The 19,802-nt window shown below is 41.0% G+C and overlaps 1 protein-coding gene across 12 annotated transcripts in view; it reads left to right on the top strand.

Annotated features, from left to right (window-relative positions):
- The window catches only part of Ep400 (E1A binding protein p400), a 111,035-nt gene that overhangs the window by 4,362 nt on the left and 86,871 nt on the right, over positions 1 to 19,802 (top strand). For 7 of the 12 annotated variants that reach the window (XR_007974987.1, XM_052167654.1, XM_052167653.1 and 4 more), the window contains exons 2-3: positions 9,508 to 10,877; positions 12,351 to 12,461. The exons of 1 other annotated variant lie outside the window; for it this stretch is intronic. Coding sequence is in view for 10 of the 11 variants with exons in the window: in XM_052167654.1 (XP_052023614.1) it covers positions 9,543 to 10,877; positions 12,351 to 12,461 (1,446 nt within the window). In the remaining variant the exon portion in view is untranslated. The remainder of the gene's footprint in view (positions 1 to 9,507; positions 10,878 to 12,350; positions 12,462 to 19,802) is intronic. 4 more of the 12 variants (XM_052167658.1, XM_052167663.1, XM_052167660.1 and 1 more) reach the window with 1 other exon arrangement.

Raw genomic sequence — 19,802 nt, forward strand, 5'->3', positions numbered from 1 at the left:
GAATGAGGAGTTAGAGACAATCTGTAAAGTGAAATAAGCCTTTACACAGTGCTGTGAGGAAATAATCAGAAACTTAAGAGAGCATAGAGCTTGGGTTGTAGTAAGAAGTGGAGGTACCAACTTCAAGGCCCACTCCAACAATCTACTTCTGCTAGCTAGGTAATATCTCCTGAAAATCCCAAAATCTCCTAAAACAGTACCATCAGTTGGAGACCAGATGTTCACTAAGCACATGGGTGTGGAAAGCATTTTAATATTTATAACAGTCTGTCTTTGGTCCCATAGACTTAGACATTTTGTAATGCAGGATATATTCACTCCAGCTGTACAAATCCCCATGGTCTTAACAATCCCAGTAGTGTTTAAAAGTTCAGAGTATTTTGAGACTTAAGGCAAACTCATAGCTGTGAACTCTTATTAAAAATAAAAATGCTAAGTACTTCCAGTATACACAGAGTAAAAACATTGCTTTCTAAAATGGAAGAATAGGAAGAAAGCTAAGAAATACCAGACTAAAGCAAGACTGAAGCCCAGCAGAGCAAATACCAAATCTGTAGTTTCATATTTAGCATCTGGACTTGTACCATGTGGGTTTCCACAGGCTTGGTCAGCCTTACATGTAGTAGCACATGTGGACTCTTTCTTGGACCAGCTCAATTTGGTGGTGTCTGCAGTTTAGGTATCTTCAATTTCCTAGAATTGCATTTGCAACTCAGGTTTACCTTTCACAGCTTCATGAACAGATCTCAGGTTCTTAACATAAATCGGACTTTGCATGCTACACATTGCTTCTTTTGTCTTTTTATTTTCTGGAACCTTGGATCAAGCCTCTGTGACCCTTAACTCTTATCATACTTCTGCATGCCTGAAAAACCAGTAGTGCATGGGTAATGTCAAGTTGTACGGGATATATCCATTGTATGCCTGTGTTTACATGCCCTGATTAGGTGCTTTAAAGACTCTCTGTTTATTTAGAATAGTCTTGCTAGCTGAGCCTAGCTGATCTGGAACTTGCTGTATGGATTAGGCTAACCTCCCATTTGTGGCACTACTGCTTTTGCCCCAAGTACTTAGATTTATGTACGTGCCACCATTTCTGCATTTAACATTCTCGGTGGTGTAGGCCTTTAATCCCAGTACTCGGGAGGCAGAAGCAGGCGGATCTCTAAATTTGAGACTAGCCTATTCTACAGATGGACTTTCAGGCCAGCCAGAGCTACACTGAGAAACCCTGTTTGGTGTAACTGTTTGGGCTACCTTATTAGTTTTTTTGTTTTGTTTTGTTTTGTTTTGTTTTGTTTTTCGAGACAGGGTTTCTCTGTGTAGCCCTGGCTGTCCTGGAACTCACTCTGTAGACCAGGCTGGCCCTCAAACTCAGAAATCGCTTGCCTCTGCCTCCCAAGTGCTGGGATTATATAGGCGGGTACCATCACTGCCCGACTTATTAGGTTTTTTTTGTTTTTGTTTTTGTTTTTATCTCTATCTCTACCTCCCTTTCTAGCCCTTATTCCACCCTTATTCCTTCCAACCCCCCTTCCCCCCGACACTAGGTAGGAGAGAAAGACGGTTACAGGGGAATGGTGGCATAGATCTCTTTAGACTACTTCCTGATGATTAGGGACTTTTGATTCCTAGGGGCAAGTCCAGTCTTTATTATCAGAATGTCTCCAAATAGCAATACAGGCCCTCTGGTGGCTCTTCCATTTATACCCTCTCCAGAGTGCCTACCCCAGAATTGAGGCAAACTGTGAACCCCAGCTGGCAAAAATCATGCCCCTGCTAGTGAACTAGCAAATCATAATCATCTGCTGTGAAATAGCCTCTTATCCTACACCTGGGATTAAAACAAAAATGTATTCATGTAATATAACTGGATTTTTAAAGAAACCAAAAATCCCACTGCAAAACCCTGTCTTGAAAAAAAAAAAGAAGAGAGGTTTTCAAATGAGTTTATATTAAAAATATAATATATTATGGAAGCATTAATGAATTCTTTATTTTAGGATTTATTTTTATTACTTTTGGGTTTTTTTTTTTTTTTCTTTTCCGAGACAGGGTTTCTCTGAATAGCCCTGGAACTCACTCTGTAGATCAGGCTGGCCTGGAACTCAGAAATTCTCCTGCCTCTGCCTCCCAAGTGCTGGGATTAAAGGCGTGCACCACCACTGCCCGTCTATTTTTATTATTTTAAAGTTGTGTGTGTATGCAGGTGCCTATCGAGATGAGGCATCACATTTACCTGGAACAGGAGTTACTGGAGTTGCAGGTATGGTAATCAAACTTGGTTCTCAGTAAGAGATGAGCCATCTCTCCAGCCCACGTTCATAAAGTTGTGCCTTTAGGGCACCTTTCCTCTTGTTTCATTGTGACCTTCCTCTCACTGGAACTAATGTCTTCAACAGTTACAGCAGCTTTGCTTTCTTGTCTGTAATTGTAAATATGCTCATTCTCCCCTTACCCCAGTATGTACTTGCTCTGAATTCCCACTGTAAGCCTAACTAATGGCAGCCAGTAGTAGCCTTGCTATACCTTGATGTTATAGGGATTTGAAATTTTTCTGCCAGACTAATTAGTATTTTACTTTTGAGGTCAGCCTCAAAATTTCAGGACACAGAACATAGATTCTTTGCCAGAATGTAACAGGAATGTCCTCTAGTTCTCACCTAAAACCTCATGAGTGTAGTCTTTACTGTCTACATTTCTGTTGCATTTTGTTCTTCACATGCCCATAGAATTGTCCCATTAAGAGTTGCTAACACAAAAGTGCAGGGCTTCTTCAGCTCACCTCTCCATACTTTCCCCTTTCCTCTACTCAGTTCCAAAGACTGTGAATCACTTGGTCAGATAATAACTGCAAGGACTTCTTGGTGTCACTTTTCTGTGTTAGTTACTCTTCTTGTAATACAATACTTGATATGCATCTTGGGCTAACAGGTTAACAGAGAGGTTGCAGTGTGACTTGTTTACATCTTGGTAGATCAGAAAATAGGGAACTTGTGCTGGAACCAGAAATGGAAATGTGAACTTCAAGGCCCACCACACCAGCTTCCCTCTGCTAGCCAGGTCACACTTCTGATGGTTTTTACAACCTCCCACAAAAATGCTTTGAGCAGGAGACTTAAGTATTCAAACTTGAGTGTGTGGGGAACAGTTCACATGTAGACCATGTACAGAAAGCCATGTACCATGTGATCTTATTTGTACATGGAATAAAGTAGATGTCAGAAGTTGAGAATAGATTGAGTGATGGATACCAAGGTACAGGTAGGTTGGAGGAGCTGGTGCAACAATCTGTCATGCATTTCAGAGGATTCTCAGCACAGAGGTGATACGATGACTATGATGTCAGAACACAAGTTTTGTGCAGATATCACCACTCCACTGAACCCATGGACATGCACAAAGGATATGTCAGTTTAAAAAAGCTGATGTGTCTGTAATACAACATTTAGGAAGCTGCACTAGGAGGATCACTGCAAGTTCCAGACCAGGTTGGGCTCTACAGGAAAACTGTTGTCTTGTCTTCCCTCCCTCTTCCCTTCCATAAACAGACGAACAAAAACAAAAGCAGGCCAAGTTGTCATCTAATAACACTCAGAAAGGATTGTGAGTTTGAGGCCAGTCTGAGATACATGGTTACACTCTCTCTCACAAAAACTACAAAAAACTGAGTTAAAATTAGAAACACAACCTTGCAGTGGTGGTGTAATCTTTAATTCCAGCTCTTGGAGCCAAATGCAGGTAAATTTCTGAGTTTGAGGCTAGCCTGGTCTACAGAGCTAGTTCCAGGGACAACCAGAGCTACACAGAGAAACCCTGTTTTTTAAAGTTTTTAAGTTTTGCTGTTGGTGGTCCTGTGCTGTTTGTTGGGGTATCTGCATCTTATTATGGGAAAGCACTTTACTTTTCATTAAAGAAATTATAATGTGTGTGGTTGTTTTGCCTTCATGTATGTCTGTGTACTTCTGCAGTATCTGAGGAGGCCTGAAGAGGTTGTTAGATTTCGTTAGACTGGAGTAAAAGACAGTTGTGAGCTGCCATGTTACATGTGTTAGGATGGAACCTTTTTCCTGTTGAAGAGCAGCTGGTGCTCTTAACCATAGAACCACCTCTCCAGCCCCTTGGGAAGCAGTTTTAGATGAGTGGCTTCTTTACCTTATAGTTGATGATATTTGTTATTAATTTAGGTATAAATATATAAAAATGTATATATATATATGTACATATATGTGTATATGTAAATATGTGTACATATAAATATATATGTGTGTATATATGTTTATATTTTTATTTATTTATTTATATTTGGGGTCAGGGACACATCTCATTATACCTAGTGTAGTTAGCCATCTTGTTCAAGGATCTTTTGTTTTGATTCAAGTGCTGGGATTACAGCCTGACTTTTTTTTTTTTTTATGTGTATGAGTGTCTTCTGTGCACTTATGTCTATGTACTATGTACATGCAGTGCCTGCAGAGGAAAGAGGGTGTCAGATTCTCTGGAATTAAAATTAGAGACTGCCAGGTGGTGGGGCACATGCCTTTAATCTCAGCACATGGGAGGGAGAAGCAGGTGGATCTCTGTGAGTTTCAGCCCAGCCTGGTCCACAGAGTGAGGTCTAGGACAGCCAAAGCTACATAGAGAAATCCTGTCTTGAAAAATGTATCTGTGTGTGTGTGTGTGTACATACATATATACAGATTGCATAAAAATTAGAGACTTTTGTAAGCTGCAATGTAGGTGCTAGGAATTGAACCCAGGTCCTCTCCAAAAGCAATAAATGCTCTAAACCACTGTTCCATTTCTCCAGTTCCACCTGCTTGACTTTTATGTGGTTTCTGGGGATGCTAAGTTAGTCTTTTTGACGAATGTTCCTATTTTGTTTACATATTCTTTATCTAGAACTTGAGCATTGTTTTGGTTATATGTTTTACCTTTTTGTATTATGTGATAAGTATTTTTAAATTTCATTTAAAAAATTAGTGTGTGAGAGAGTACAAGTGTGTATGAGAGTGTGTGTGTGTGTGTGTGTGTGGCTTGCATGTTAAATCATCTTGTAGGCTATTTTAAAGATTGATTTATTTTTATTTTATATGTATAGAAGTTTCATTTACATATATATATATGTCTGTATACATACATATACATGAATATTGCTGGAGGATGCCAGAAGAGGATACCAGATTTCCCGGAACTGAAATTACAGATGGCTGTGAGCCAACCATCTGGATGCTGGGAATTAAACCTTGGTCCTCTGGAGGAGCAGCCATTTCTTTTAACCATTGAGCCACGTCTCTGCCCTGTAGGTCAAATTTTTAAGCAAAAAAAATTTAAATTGATAGGTCAATTTTCTTAGATTCTGGAAATAAGAGTCACTACATCAAAGGTTATAGAGTATCCAAGCCCTTTACACTTTCATACTGCCCTCTGAGTTCATTCCCATTCAGTGTTTCATGGGTTGATGACATTTGAAATCTGTCACCTCACCTTACTTCCCAGACCCCCCCTGTAGCAGTGTGTCTAGTGGTCTGCCACTTGTGTGGTTTAGGACTTACTGCAGGCTTGTTTATCTTGGTTATATAAGTGGTTAAGTTGAACATTCTCCTCTAGCTATTAGAAAGATGTTTGATTTTCCTTTGGTTAGTGATTCAGTGTCTGACAAGTGTATTCTGTGGTGCTTGTGGTAGCCATTTGTCCTACTGTACTCAGATGTCCTTTCAGAAATGCTCTGCTCCCAGGGTGTGGTAGAGAAGTGTTTGTATTACCCAGCTCTGTCTCTAGCCCCTGTTTTTGAATGTTTTGCTTAATGATTTTTATTTTATGTGCATTGATGTTTTGCATTGATGTCCATGCAAGGGTGTTGGAAACCCTGGAACCTCAGTTACAGACAGTTGTTAACTGCCATGTGGGTGCTGGGAATTGAACCCTGGTCCTCTGGAAAAGCAACCCGTGTTTTTAACCTGAGTTATCTCTCCAACCCCTTTTAAAGTTTTAGCATTTTACTCTTTTGTTTTGTTTTTGTTTGTTTTTCTCTTTGAATAGTCCTTGCTGTCCTAGAACTCTCTTTGTAGACCAAGCTGGCCTTCAACTCAAAGAGTTCCTTCTGTCTCTGCCTCATGAGTGCTGGAACTAAAGATGTGCACCACTACAGCCTGGCACATTTTTTTTTTCTTATATATTCATTTTTGAGGCAAGGTCTCTTGTATATCTAGATGACTTGGAACTTGCTCTGTAGGCCAGCTGGCCTTGAACTCAGAGAGATCCACCTACCTTTGCCTTCTTAGTGCTGGGATTAAAGATTAACTACCCCTGGTAGTTAACATTTTAAAACTTTTAAAAAAATTTTTGTGTATATATAATGTGAGCGCTCTCTTATATGTGTGTATTGTATACATGTGTGTGTGAGTGCACATCCTGGTGTGGAGGTCAGAGGGCAATCTCTAGTGTTTGCTCTTACCTTCCACTTTGTTTGAGGTAGAGGCTCTTCAAACCTGTATTTATCAGGCTAGGCGACCTGTGACCTGTGCATTTTCCTATCTCAGTTTCCTGTTTCAATGTAGGAGCCTGGGGATTACAGATTATCCTGTCCTGCTTTTACATGGGTTCTAGGAATTGAAACTTGAATACTCTTGTTTATGCAGTAAGTGCTTTACCTACTAAGCTATTTCTGTAGCTTGAGATCCTTTCAAATCCTGCTATTGCTTTAGCTACAACTTTATTATTTTGGGTGCTACAAAATTGAATTCTTTTCAGGAATTATTATATTTCTGGAGTTTTATTTTATGTCTTTTACATTTAGTATAACTCTGAGGGTTAGCTAATAAAAATGTTTACTTACTTGATATTTGCTTTTTGATGCGTTCATGTTGAATTTTCTCAGTATATCATAACTTTTTATCCCCATCTCTTTGACCTGGTTTTGTGACTTGTTCTACTTGACTTTGTTTCTGGAGCGGAGCTGGGGCACTCTTAGGAGTTGCCCTGCCTTTGCAGCCCTTTTGCCCTGACCTCCTATAGCTGGAGACATGGATATGGCCACAACATCCAAGTTATGAATTCTTGTATGTGGAGGCGCTTCTTTTTGCTCCTTCATTTTGTTGACTTGACATTCTGGGATTTTTTTTTTTGGTTTTTCGAGACAGGGTTTCTCTGTATAGTCCTGGCTGTCCTGGAACTCACTATGTAGACCAGGCTGGCCTCGAACTCAGAAATCCACCTGTCTCTGCCTCCCAGAGTGCTGGGATTACAGGCGTGCGCCACCACCGCCCGGGCGACATTCTGGGATTTTTGTAAGGAGATCATTGTGTGTATATGCTTTTCTGGTTTTTGTGCCAATTCCCCCATAATACTTATTTAAAAGATTAGAAACTTCTATTTTTTTTTTTTATTTTATTTTATTTTTTTTTCCGAGACGGTTTCTCTGTGAAGCCCTGGCTATCCTGGAACTCACTCTGTAGACCAGGTTGGCCTCGAACTCAGAAATCCACCTGCCTCTGCCTCCCAAGTGCTGGGATTAAAGGTGTGTGCCACCGCCGTGCGGCTAGACACTTTTATTAATTAGCTTTTTGTTACTGTGAAAAAATTATAATAAAAGTGGATAGATTGATTTTGGCTTCAGAGGTTCAGTCTATGGTTCCATGAGGCTATTGTTTCTGTGTGGTGGTGGTGGTGAGGCAGAGCAGCAGGGAGGGTGTGGAGGAGCAAAGCTGCTCACTTCTTTGGCCATCAGGAGCAGGTGAGTAAGGCGGGAAGGGACTGAGAATAAGATATACCCAAGTACATTTAATCCCAGCATTCAGGAGACAAAGGCAGGCAGAACTCTTGAGTTTGAGAACAACCTGGTCTACAAGTGAGTTCCAGGACCGTCAGGGCTACACCGGAAAACCCTGTCTTGAAAATAAAAAACAAAATCAACAAAAACAAACCAAAAAGACCTACCCTCAAACCATACATTCAGTGACATACTTACTCCATCCTCAGCTTTTCCCTACCTCCCATTGTGCTGTAAACTGTTTGGTGAACTTTTCATAGTCAGACCATTGCAGGAATCATAGCTTGTTCTGAAAATAGTATGTGACCCAAAGCTCCCTATATATATACATAAGTGATTCATATTTTCATTCATCCCCTCTCCTTACTTCTCTTTTGAGATAGGGTCTTGCTATATAGTCACTGTGTGGCCTTGAACTTGTAGCAACATTCCTGCTTCAGCTTTTGTGGGGCTGGGGTTGCTGGTATGTGCCACTATTCCTGGCTTGATGATATATTTTTGATTTGAAAGTCTTGCATATTTTTTAGGTTTTTCAAAATCATGGCTTTATTTCCTGTTTTCTGGTAGAGATAAGCAATAGTATACTTGAGATGAGGCTGCTGCTTTGCTTGTTTTGGTGGCAAAAATGTGCTCTTAAATGAAATATTTGTGTGTGTGTACACACACAGGTTGTATGATTGCTGAGATGTATGTGTAAGAGGTAAGAGGACACCTTGGGAGTTTGACTCTCTTCTACCATATGGGACTTAGGGATTGAACTCAGATGCTGAGGCTTGATGTCCTTACTCCAGTGCCATGACTTGGGGCACTGTCTGTCCTGTGTTTGCTAAATGTCAGGGGCTATGGATTTGCACCATTGTTTCTCCTGAGGAAGATGTTCTGTGTTTTTGGTCAACTATGGTAGAAAATAGCTAGACTGAGGGGCAGCACTGGTGGTCTTGACACCACATTGTGCTTCCCTGCTTTGTCTTCTCTTTCTTCCTGAAGCCTTTCCTCCCCTAGTCCTTTCTGTTCTTTCATCACTGTAACCATCTCAGCTTGGCCTTCCTTTTGGTTATGCCATAGGGAGGACCCCTTTGTTGCTATATATGTTGACAGGAAGACTGCCATTCATTGGGAGCCATGTCATACATAGTCATCACCACTTGAGCTCTCCTCAACCAAGGTGATGACAGTATTGACCTGTGCTTGAAGGGACTGGTGGTCTTTTAGTGGGAACACACTCTTTGCCAGCAGCTATCTTCTTTGGATCAACAATGTAACTATTCTGGTCTGTTCTTCAGAGGCAGATGTAGTTGTTTGGCATGGAAGGCCTGGCTAAACTAGTGAATCCCAAGAGGTATCAGAGTGGGGTTCTTTGGCACTGTGGCAGATGTCACAGGGTCATTGACCATTTGGGATGGATGTGCTATGTAGTATCATAGTTTTTTCTTAATGAGATTTACTAGCTTCTTGTTCTTCTATTTATGATGGTAGGGCACCTTCTTCCTGTAGTCTTCTTTCCTTTGGAATCTTGGGTGGAGGAAAGGAGATGGAAGGAAGTTGTGGGTTACATGTAAGTGACCACCTTTTCTTTGATATAAAATAATAAGTAGTGTTCTTGCTCAATCAGATGCCAGTGTGAATGTATGTTCAAGTATGTTTTCAGGGCTATTAAGTGGTAATTGTGTTAAGTGTGGTAATCAAATGATTGTATTTACCTTCCAATGTCTTGATTTTAATTTTGGTTTTTTTAGGGGAACAGTACATTGGATAGAAAAGGGAGGTGATAATGCACCATGGCAGTGGTCCTCAGAATGTCCAGCATCAGCTGCAGAGGTCTAGGTCCTTCACTGGGAGTGAAGAGGAACAGCCAGCCCATCCCAACTTACCCCCATCTCCTGCAGCGCCTTTCGCTCCATCAGCCAGCCCATCTGCACCCCAATCCCCTGGGTATCAGATACAGCAGCTGATGAGCAGAAGTCCTGTGGCCGGGCAGAATGTGAACATCACACTGCAGAATGTTGGCCCAGTCGTGGGAGGAAACCAGCAGATCACCCTGGCCCCTCTGCCACTGCCCAACCCCACTTCTCCAGGTTTTCAGTTTGGTGCGCAGCAGAGGCGTTTTGAGCATGGCTCTCCATCATACATTCAAGTTACCTCTCCGCTGTCGCAGCAGGTCCAGACTCAAAGCCCCACACAGCCTAGCCCTGGGCCAGGGCAAACCCTGCAGAATGTTCGTGCAGGTGCCCCAGGCCCTGGGCTGGGTATCTGCAGCAGCAGCCCCACTGGAGGCTTTGTGGATGCCAGTGTGCTTGTGAGGCAGATCAGCTTGAGTCCATCAAGTGGTGGTCACTTTGTATTTCAGGAGGCACCAGGCCTGACTCAGATGGCCCAGGGAGCCCAGGTTCAACTACAGCATTCAGGAGCTCCCATCACTGTCCGAGAACGAAGACTCTCCCAACCTCATGCACAGTCAGGAGGCACCATCCACCATCTAGGGCCTCAGAGCCCTGCAGCTGCAGGAGGCACTGGACTGCAGCCTCTGGCCAGCCCAAACCACATTACCACAGCCAGCCTGCCACCCCAGATCAGCAGCATTATTCAGGGACAGTTGATACAGCAACAGCAGCAGGTGCTTCAGGGACAGCCAATGAATCGATCTCTGGGATTTGAGAGGACATCTGGTGTGCTGCTCCCTGGTGTGGGAGGGCCTTCAGCATTCGGGATGACATCCCCCCCACCACCTACCAGCCCTTCCAGAACCACCATGCCTCCAGGCCTTTCCAGTGTGCCTATTACATCTGTGGGAAGCTCAGGAATGAAGAAGGTTCCTAAGAAGTTGGAGGAGATTCCCCCAGCCTCCCAAGAGATGGCACAGATGAGGAAGCAGTGCCTGGACTACCACTACAAGGAAATGGAGGCACTCAAGGAAGTCTTCAAGGAATATCTGATTGAACTGTTCTTCTTGCAACATCTACAGGGGAACATGATGGATTTCTTGGCTTTTAAAAAGAAGCACTATGCCCCTTTACAAGCATATCTTAGGCAGAATGATTTGGACATTGAAGAGGAGGAGGAGGAAGAAGAAGAAGAGGAAGAAAAATCTGAAGTTATCAATGATGAGGTAAGAAACAGTAGCTCAGTAGTCCAAAAGCGCCACGTAAAGCAAAATAGATGGTGTGCAACAGCAGACTGAAAATGTGTGAGCTTGGGGTAATGTAGGGCTTGGGTGTACAGGATCCAAAGAGGAGTAAAATGTGTGTTTCCCTTCTTCCTTCATATAGAGGAAGCACTGTTCAGTGTAGCTGTCTAGGGGGGGAGGTGCGGGAGATAAAGGACTATGTTGTGACTGATGCCTTTTTAGAACCAGGTGTTGTCACTGACAACCAAAACTAATCCTGGGCAGAGAGCTCAGCCAGTACTATCTAGGCTTCTCCCCTCTCTGTATATGTGGTCCTTGGCCAACAAGATAGTGTTGCTAGTCCTCTGGCAACCTACAGGAAAGGTTCTCCAAGTGCAGTGAAGCTTAGCTCTTCTCCCCTGGCTTCCTGGTTTTACTGAATGTTTATGTAGGTCTGTCTTAAACCAGGGATTTAAGTCACTAGGTGTATCTTGTGTGGGATGTTCACAATTAAAGTACAGCTAGCATCAAACAACTATATATATATTTTTTTTAGGTTTTAGATATAGTTTTAAATGTGAAGTCATATTTTAAGCTCATGCTTTGCAGATACCTATGGAGTGATACTTGAAACAAAAGCTTTTGTAGATAGTTTTGGGTTCCTAGAGTGTTGTACAGTAAGTTCCCCTAACAGCACAGCAGTTGTGAAGTTCTCTGAGGCATGCTGTACTGTGATGCACTGTCTTTTGTGCCTTGTCTTGTGTAGTGTTTATTATGTTGGTGTAGCTTATTTTGTTTTATGATAGAGCTAAAATAAACTGCTGTCAGTCCTTTGGCAATGAAGCCTGCTTTTGTTGAGCAAAAGTTTGCCTTTGCTCCAGAGTCCTCACTAGCATCTGTGGATGTATCTGTGTGGCTTAGCCATCTGTGTCTTCTTCAACACTGGACCTAGGCTGGTTTTTTGTTATTCAGAAGGTCTCAGTGATTTTTGAGGACCACTACTAGTACCATGGAACAGTGGAGTTGAGTACTCTTTGTGTCTTTTACCAATGTTGTCTGTAAGCTGAGCCTCCTTATCTGCACTTGTGAAGAAAAACACAACTTCTCACAGCTTCTACTAAAGTCAACTTTGCTGTGTAACCAATGTGGTAGGCTATAGAATGTTAGAGCAGTGCAGAGGTGCAGATCTTTTAAGAAGCCACCTGTGGGACACTGATACCTGAGTGCCACTCCATTTTATATTTGGAAGTTAAAGAATCTAAAATGTTGTCTATGATCTAGACTGGAGTGCTGAAGATTGGCAGCTGTTAAATTGTTACAGTATGAAACTGTCAGCTCAGTGTCCCTTTATAGGATTTGAAGCAAAAACACTCCATTTTTAAGCACCTAAATTAGTGAGCTGTCAGCAATGAAATTCTAATAATTTTGAGCAGTCTTAAAAATTGTTACCTTTTTTTCTCAAAATATTTCTCTCAGGTAAAGGTTGTGACAGGCAAGGATGGGCAGACTGGGACTCCTGTTGCTATAGCAACCCAGCTTCCGCCAAATGTTTCTGCTGCTTTTTCATCCCAGCAGCAACCGTTTCAGGTACTTTTTGATGGTTCTAAATTGTAGTCTCATCCCAAACGTTTCTTTCATCCAGATATTTTAGCTTTCAATTTACTATTTGCTCTTTGGCATTTTTTTTTCCAGAGCCCATTCCTTATTTTGAACAATAAAAGTCTTTCTGCCATATACAGTTCTGAAATTCAGTTGCATGAGTGAATGACAACACAGACCTTACCTGCATTGTTTTCTGTGACCTGCAATGTAGTGGTAGCTTGTAGTGTGCATGTCCTCTAATATTCAAAGTCCTGTTACTGTATGCTTAGGGTTCCTTGTGTGCTGTGTTTAATGTTTGTTATTTCTCGTGTCTTAACTGTATTTTGAAAACAGTGCAAAACAGAACAAGTGAAAAAGCAGACATAGTAGGATTTTTTCCTTAGCTGGAGGAAATATTGGTGTGAATATACCTATAGGTCCTTAGAACTGAAATTTCTTGAAGACAAGAATGCATTCATGAAGCTGGGGTTCCTATACATGCTAGCTTTGGAGTGTACTGGCTTCTGAAGGCAGTTTTGTCCTTCGTGATATTTTTGCTTTTCCCTTAAATTTAATATAATTTCAAACACGAAAGCTGATATAGTCATACATGAAGCCTCTGTGCTTTTTCTTACTGACTGCCATTAGCTTTTGCTCATGATTATGCAGTGCCATATGGTATCATGACCCCTATCTCTAAATGGCTTCCACTAATAAGGGCACATCAGGAAATGCCACAGTAGCCTGGTACTGCTATGTGACTGACAGTTGAGATTTAGATCCTGCAGGACCAAATCCTTTGCAGTTTTCCCACTAGTTGTGGACCTGGTATCCATATTCCTTCCTTGTCATACCTCTCTGACTTTCTTTAATCTAAGTTGGGGGTTTTTGGTCTTTAGTGATGGTTGCTTCTGAAGCATAGAGACCAGTTATATTGTAGAATGTTCTATTGTATGGGATTGTCTGACATATTCTAATATCATGTTCAAGTAATGTAGTTTTGTCATAGAAATGACAGTGTGAGCCAGGAGGTGGTGGCGCACGCCTGTAATCCCAGCACTTGGGAGGCAGAGGCAGGCGGATTTCTGAGTTTGAGGCCAGCCTGGTCTACAGAGTGAGTTCCAGGACAGCCAGGGCTATACAGAGAAACCCTGTCTCCAAACAACCAAAAGAAAAAAAAAAGAAATGACAGTGTGTCTATCTCAGTGTATCATGTCACCAGGCCATGGTATTGCCTAGTCTCCTGACTGGTGATGTTAATTTGAAACATCTGAGGTGGCTTGTTCAGTGTACATTCATTTTCCTTCAGTAAATGAGGATATAAATTACAAATGTCCTCAAATGTAATAATCTTTTACCCACTATTTCAAGCATCTATTGCTGAGTCAGTTACTACTTAAAGACCTCGAGTGGATTCCTTCTCTGTCTCTCTCCTTCCTCCATTATCTTTCTACTCTACCCCAGGCTGACTTGGAACTTATTCTGTGGCTCAGGCAAATTTCAAACAGAATAGTTAGTTCTTCTACCATTCTTCCAAGTGCTAGTGAGATTATAGTTGTGAATCACTAAGAATCACTTTTTTCTTTTTTTTTTTAAATTTAAAGACAGGATCTTAAGTAACCTAGACTGCTCTTAAACTTACTATGTAGACTAAGAAGACCTCTGCTTTTCCTCAACCCCTCAGCTCTAAAGTAGGGTTTTTGTTTCCCATATTTCTTCTGCATTTACTGGCTAACCACTTCCATTGTTACATTCCTTTATTTAGCCCTCTCCAGTACAGTTGAGCATACTCTCCATATATGACCCATCAGACTCTTGGCTCTCAGGTATTCATGCAAATGAAATGAACATCCATGTACACATGGAATGCTCTCTGTAAACAATTACAGTGGTTTTATTTGTGAATCCCTAAAACAGAAACATTTAAACTAACCATCAAAAGATAAAATTTTAAACAGTCAGTTACATTCTACTTTAAGTACTTGTTTGGTTTTGTTTGGTTAACATTCAGTAGCATTCACTTTTCTTCATTCTATAGTTATATGAATGTTGATAAACTAAAGAGCTGTCCCAGCACAGCTTAAAAAAAAAAAAGTCCTCATGTACTCGTTGTATGGTCTGGCTTTTCCTGTCCTCTGGTGAGTACTCTCCAGCATTTTAAGTCTGTGACTTTTCCAGGGTGGGGTGTACTGGAATCATGGATCCATCATCTTTCTGGTCAGCCTGTGTCTTGTGTCTTGTCTTGTCTTTTCTTTTCATTTTTTTTTTTTGGTTTTCTGAGACAGGGTTTCTCTGTGTAGCCCTGGCTGTCCTGAAACTCAATCTGTAGACCAGGCTGGCCTTGAACTCAGAAATCTGCCTGCCTCTGTCTCCCAAGTGCTGGGATTAAAGGTGTGTGTCACCACTGCCCGGCCTGTGTTTTTTTTATTTTATATATTTTTTCTTTTCTTCCTGATTGCCGAATACTGTTACTGCTTCCTGATACTTGGGTCCATAACATGTCATCACAGGTTCTTATATTCCAAAAGATGTTAGGAAGCAGAAGTTGGTTAAGGGAAGCACATTTGCTTACAGTTTGGCCAAACTGGGAAAGAACCTAATTTTTCTCTATCATGGCTGTGGCAGTCTTCATAAGTTATTGAAACAAAGGCCACAGAGTTTGTAGGGTGAGAGGGTTTAACCTGTTCTTTCCAAGGAGGAAGACTGCTTACCCAGGTTGCCTTTCCTGTTTCCCTTCTTATCAGGCATCCTCCATTCTGAGAATTTGGTATGTTTTAATTTGTTTTTTAAAACTTATTTCATGTGTATGAGTGATTTGTCTGAATGCATGTATGAGTCCTATATATGTGCCTGGTGCCTGTGGAAACCAGAAGAGTTTATCAAATCTTCTGGAACTTGAGTTAGACAGTTGTGAGCCACTATTTGAGTACTGGCAATCAAACCCACGTTCTCTGCAAAACCATTATGACACTAAGAAGTCAGTCCAACCTCATATGATTTTACAAGTTAGACTGTTGTTCTCCTGGTGATATTCTCAGGAAGCAGTTTTACCCTTTCATCCTTTGATGGATAGTTGAGTGTTTGTTTTAGGGATTCACAAACAAAACTGCTGTGGTTGTTTACAGAGAGCATTTTTTGTGTGCATGGGTGTTCATTTCATTTGCATGAATGTCTGGGAATGAAGAGTCTGATTATTGGGTCATATGTGAAGAATACGCTCAGTTTTATAGGGATAAGCTTTTTTTCCCCTTGTGTGGTTTTCTGTTCTCAGCAATAGTGAGAGTTGTTCTTCACTCTCTACTTCAATACAAGTAGATTCGATACAATAGTTTGTTGCATAATATAGATACCAAATGTTTGGTATAACAGTAGTGTGCTAGTTGCAATTTTTTTTTGACTATCGTTTGTAGAACAATTATTTAAAATTTTGATGAAGTATAACAACATTTTAAAAAATGGGTTATGTTTGTACTTGGTCTAAGTCAAAAAGACCTAGAAGTGATGTACTGCCATTCTGATATTCCTAAGAATTCTGCTCATTCCAAGGTCACAGAGATCTCCTGTGTTTCTGCCTGGAAGTTCAGTAACTTGACATTTAGACCTATTATCCATTTTAGTGAAGTTTTATGTGGGGTGACATGTTTGTGGGTGTTAGTTTGTGCAAATGAATGTTTGAATGTGCTAGTGCCTGGTGTGTGTCTCTGTTTCCCTCTCCCTCTCTTTATGTGTATGTATATGTGTGTTTGTGTTCAGGAATGTACGTACATACCATGGTACACAAGCAGATGTCATAGGATTGCTTCCAAGAGGCTGTTCTTTCCTTCCAGCATGATAATTGTGGTCATCAGACTTGGCCATAAGCACCTTTACCCACTGAGCCATCTCAGTGGCCCAGGCACCATGAATTCTCACCTTGGTTCTGTTTCCTTTGTTGTTTTGTTTTTGTCCTTGTATTACTTTACCTTTTCCTGTAGTTTTCAGAATAGATTTAGATATTCTGCTGGGATAAGATGGGGATTGCATTGTTTCTGTTAAAACCAGTTTGGGGAGAACTGTATTTCAGTTCTTGAATGCAATTCTGGTTTCCTTCATTGGTTCTTTGTAATTTTCAGCATGCTAATGTTGTATGCTAACTTGTTAGATTGCTATTTAAGTGGTTTTGTTTTATTTTGCTGTTATAGTGTTTTAAAACAGTTCCTAGGGGCCTGGAGAGATGACTCATTGGTTAAGAACACTGAATGCTCTTCCAGAGGTCCTGAGTTCAATTCCAGCAACCACATGGTTGCTCACAACCATCTGTAATGGGATCCGAAGCCCTCTTCTGGTGTGTCTGAAAATAGTGACAATGTACCCACAAATGTATAAAATACATAAATCCTAAAACAAACAAAAATCTGGTTCTTAGCTCCTAATTTCAAACATAAAAATACAGCTGGCTGTTTTAACCTATAGTCTGCATCCTTGCTAAACTTACTTGTTTTTGGAGCATAGAGAATCTTTTTATTTATTTATTTATTTTTAAGATTTATTTATTTATCTCATGTATGTGAGTACACTCTCATTGTCTTCAGACACAGCAGAAGAGTGCATTGAATCCCATTACAGATGGTTGTGAGCCACCATGTGGTTGCTGGGAATTGAACTCAAGACCTCTGGAAGAGCATTCAGTGTTCTTAACTGCTGAGCCATCTCTCCAGCTCTCTGTGTACTTTTTTCACCAGGAGGTTTCATTTTCTTAGTCGAACAACTACCCAGCCCTTTTCCACAGCTGTTATTTATTTTGATGCTCAGGATTCTTGGAACTGACTGACTGAGTCCTCTTCCAGCTGACTCTAGTGTACTTTTGACATGTCCCTTTTGACATGTCACTTCATGGTACAAATGTATCTTCTGGGCTGTGTGTGTTGGTTCATTTCTGTAATTCAGGACTTAGGAATCAAGAATCAAGAAAATTATTGCAAATTTGAGGCTAGCTTAGTCTACACAGTGAGTTCTAGGCTAGGCTACCTAGTAAGACCCTGCATCAAATTAGATAGATAGATAGATAGATAGATAGATAGATAGATAGATAGATAGATAGATAGATAGATAGGTAGGTAGATAGATAGATAGAGCAAGCCTTGAGGTCAGCCATGGTTCATTTTTGTGAAGAGCAGTAACCCATTTCTACTATTTATGATTTCATTATAATGATCTTAGAAATAAATATATTTTTAAAAAGTTTTTGTTTTTTGAGACAAGATTTTATTTTTATTGCTTTTATTTATGTGTGTATATGTGTGTGTGTGCCGTGTGTTATATTTATACAGAGACTGTTGGATCCTCTGGAAGTGAAATTACAGGTGATTGTGAGCCACCTGATGTGGGTGCTGGGAACCAAACTTAGAACCTGTAGCAGAGCAGCTAGTGCTCTTCATGCTGAGCCATCTCTCCAGATGCTGGAGATGAATCTTAAATCAGAAATTTTCAGGTTGGCTGTAGTGGCACTTGCCTTTAATCCCAGCACTGGGAGGGAGATCTCTGTGAGTTCAAGGCCAGCCTGGTCTACATTACTGAATTTCAGAACAGCCAGAATTATATTGTAAAACCCTGTCTCGAAACAAACAAGCAAACAACAAAACAAAAAGAAAATTTATGTGTGGAATCCCTGTCAGTATTTGGAGAATTTAATGTATTAGTACATTTATATGTCATACAGGGGCCTGTTTGTATAAGAACAGTGGGACTGTGGAAGGTAAAGGGCACCTACAAATATATGAAAAGATGCCCAGTGTGTTCAGTGTAGACTAAGCCATTCAGATTTACACTTAAACATACTCAGTGATCAGAAATAAGTTCTAGGCAAGGCATATGTGTTTATGTGAGTATGTGGTGATTTCCACCCTCTCCTGGTGGAGTGTGCCTGATCTAGGCAAGAGGAGACATTTTGTTTCAACTGGTAAAGATGAGTGATCAGCACGTCCCTGACTCAGCAATGTAGGCCTGAGAAGGAGTTTTTGAATTTTGTGTGTACCAGAGCATAAGTGTAGTGATGTTCTCAAGCAGCATTGTATGTAAGTACCCCTAACTGGAAAGAACCAAAGATCCTTTTGCAGCAGCATGGGCCAATGGCTATGTATATTGAGGCAGTGGAGTATCAACCACAGTGCTCTTTGGGTGAATGAAGGCTGTGCCACAATGTCAAGACAGAAAAGCATCAGAAAGCAGAACTCAGCAGATACACTAGAGAAGTTTGTCAGTGGTGACACAGTTCCAAAAGCGAAGGAGACATTGGGAGTTTTCTTAAGTGTGTGATCATTGGTCACAATCTAACTGTTGATTATTGGTTATTTTATTTTGTTTTGAGGTAGTCTATCACTATGTATGCCTGGCTAGCCTGGAATTTTTTGAGTAGACTGGGCTGGCCTCAAACTGCCTCTGCTTTGCAAATGCTGGGATTAAGGGCATGAGCCACACACCATGCCAGCCTGGTCCTTCAAAAATATTTATTTTTTTGTTTGTTTGTTTATTCCGTCTCTCTGTCTTCTCTGTCTTTCTCTGTGTATGTGTGTATATTTAACGATGTGTGTGTATAGATAAGAGGACAAAGTTTTTAAAGATTTATATATTATTATATGTAAGTACACTGTAGCTGTCTTCAGACATACCAGAAAGGGGTAGGGTACACATCAGATCTCATTATGGATGGTTGTGAGCCACCATGTGGTTGCTGGGATTTGAACTCTGGACCTCTGGAAGAGCAGTTGGTGCTCTTCATCACTGAGCCATCTCTCCAGCCTGAGAGGACAACTTTTAAGAGTCATTTTTCTTTTTTAGAATTTCACTGTGTATTCCTGACTATCTTGGAACTTGTTATGTAGACCAGGATGTCCTGAACCTCACAAAGACCTGCCTGCCTCGCCTCCCACATACTGGGATTGAAGATGTGCACTAACCACCACGTCAGTGCTTTGTCTACCTCCCATCTCACCATAGAAATACTAGGATTACAGATGAACACACAGCATCTAGTTTTATGTGGATTATGGGGATCAATCCATTTAGACTTGCACACTATATGTTTCAGCTGTTGAGCCATCTCCTCTGCCCTATTATTGGTGTTTCAGTGGTATGCAGTGACTTTCTCCATTTTCCTTCTCACAGAGTATTATGCAAAATTTCAGATATAGAAACTTGGAATGGGTCATTTAATATTTCATAGCCATTTAAATGATATGATTAATTAAAGTAACATGCACATGTGGGGGTCAGAGGACAACTGACTTCAAACTGTAGCAGTCCAGTCCTGCCTCTGCTTCCAAATCGCTAGCATTACGTGTGCACTACCACGTGGCTTACTTGTTTATG

Source organism: Apodemus sylvaticus, chromosome 22 (genome assembly GCF_947179515.1).
Source record: "Apodemus sylvaticus chromosome 22, mApoSyl1.1, whole genome shotgun sequence".
In the NCBI taxonomy this organism is placed as follows: domain Eukaryota; kingdom Metazoa; phylum Chordata; class Mammalia; order Rodentia; family Muridae; genus Apodemus; species Apodemus sylvaticus.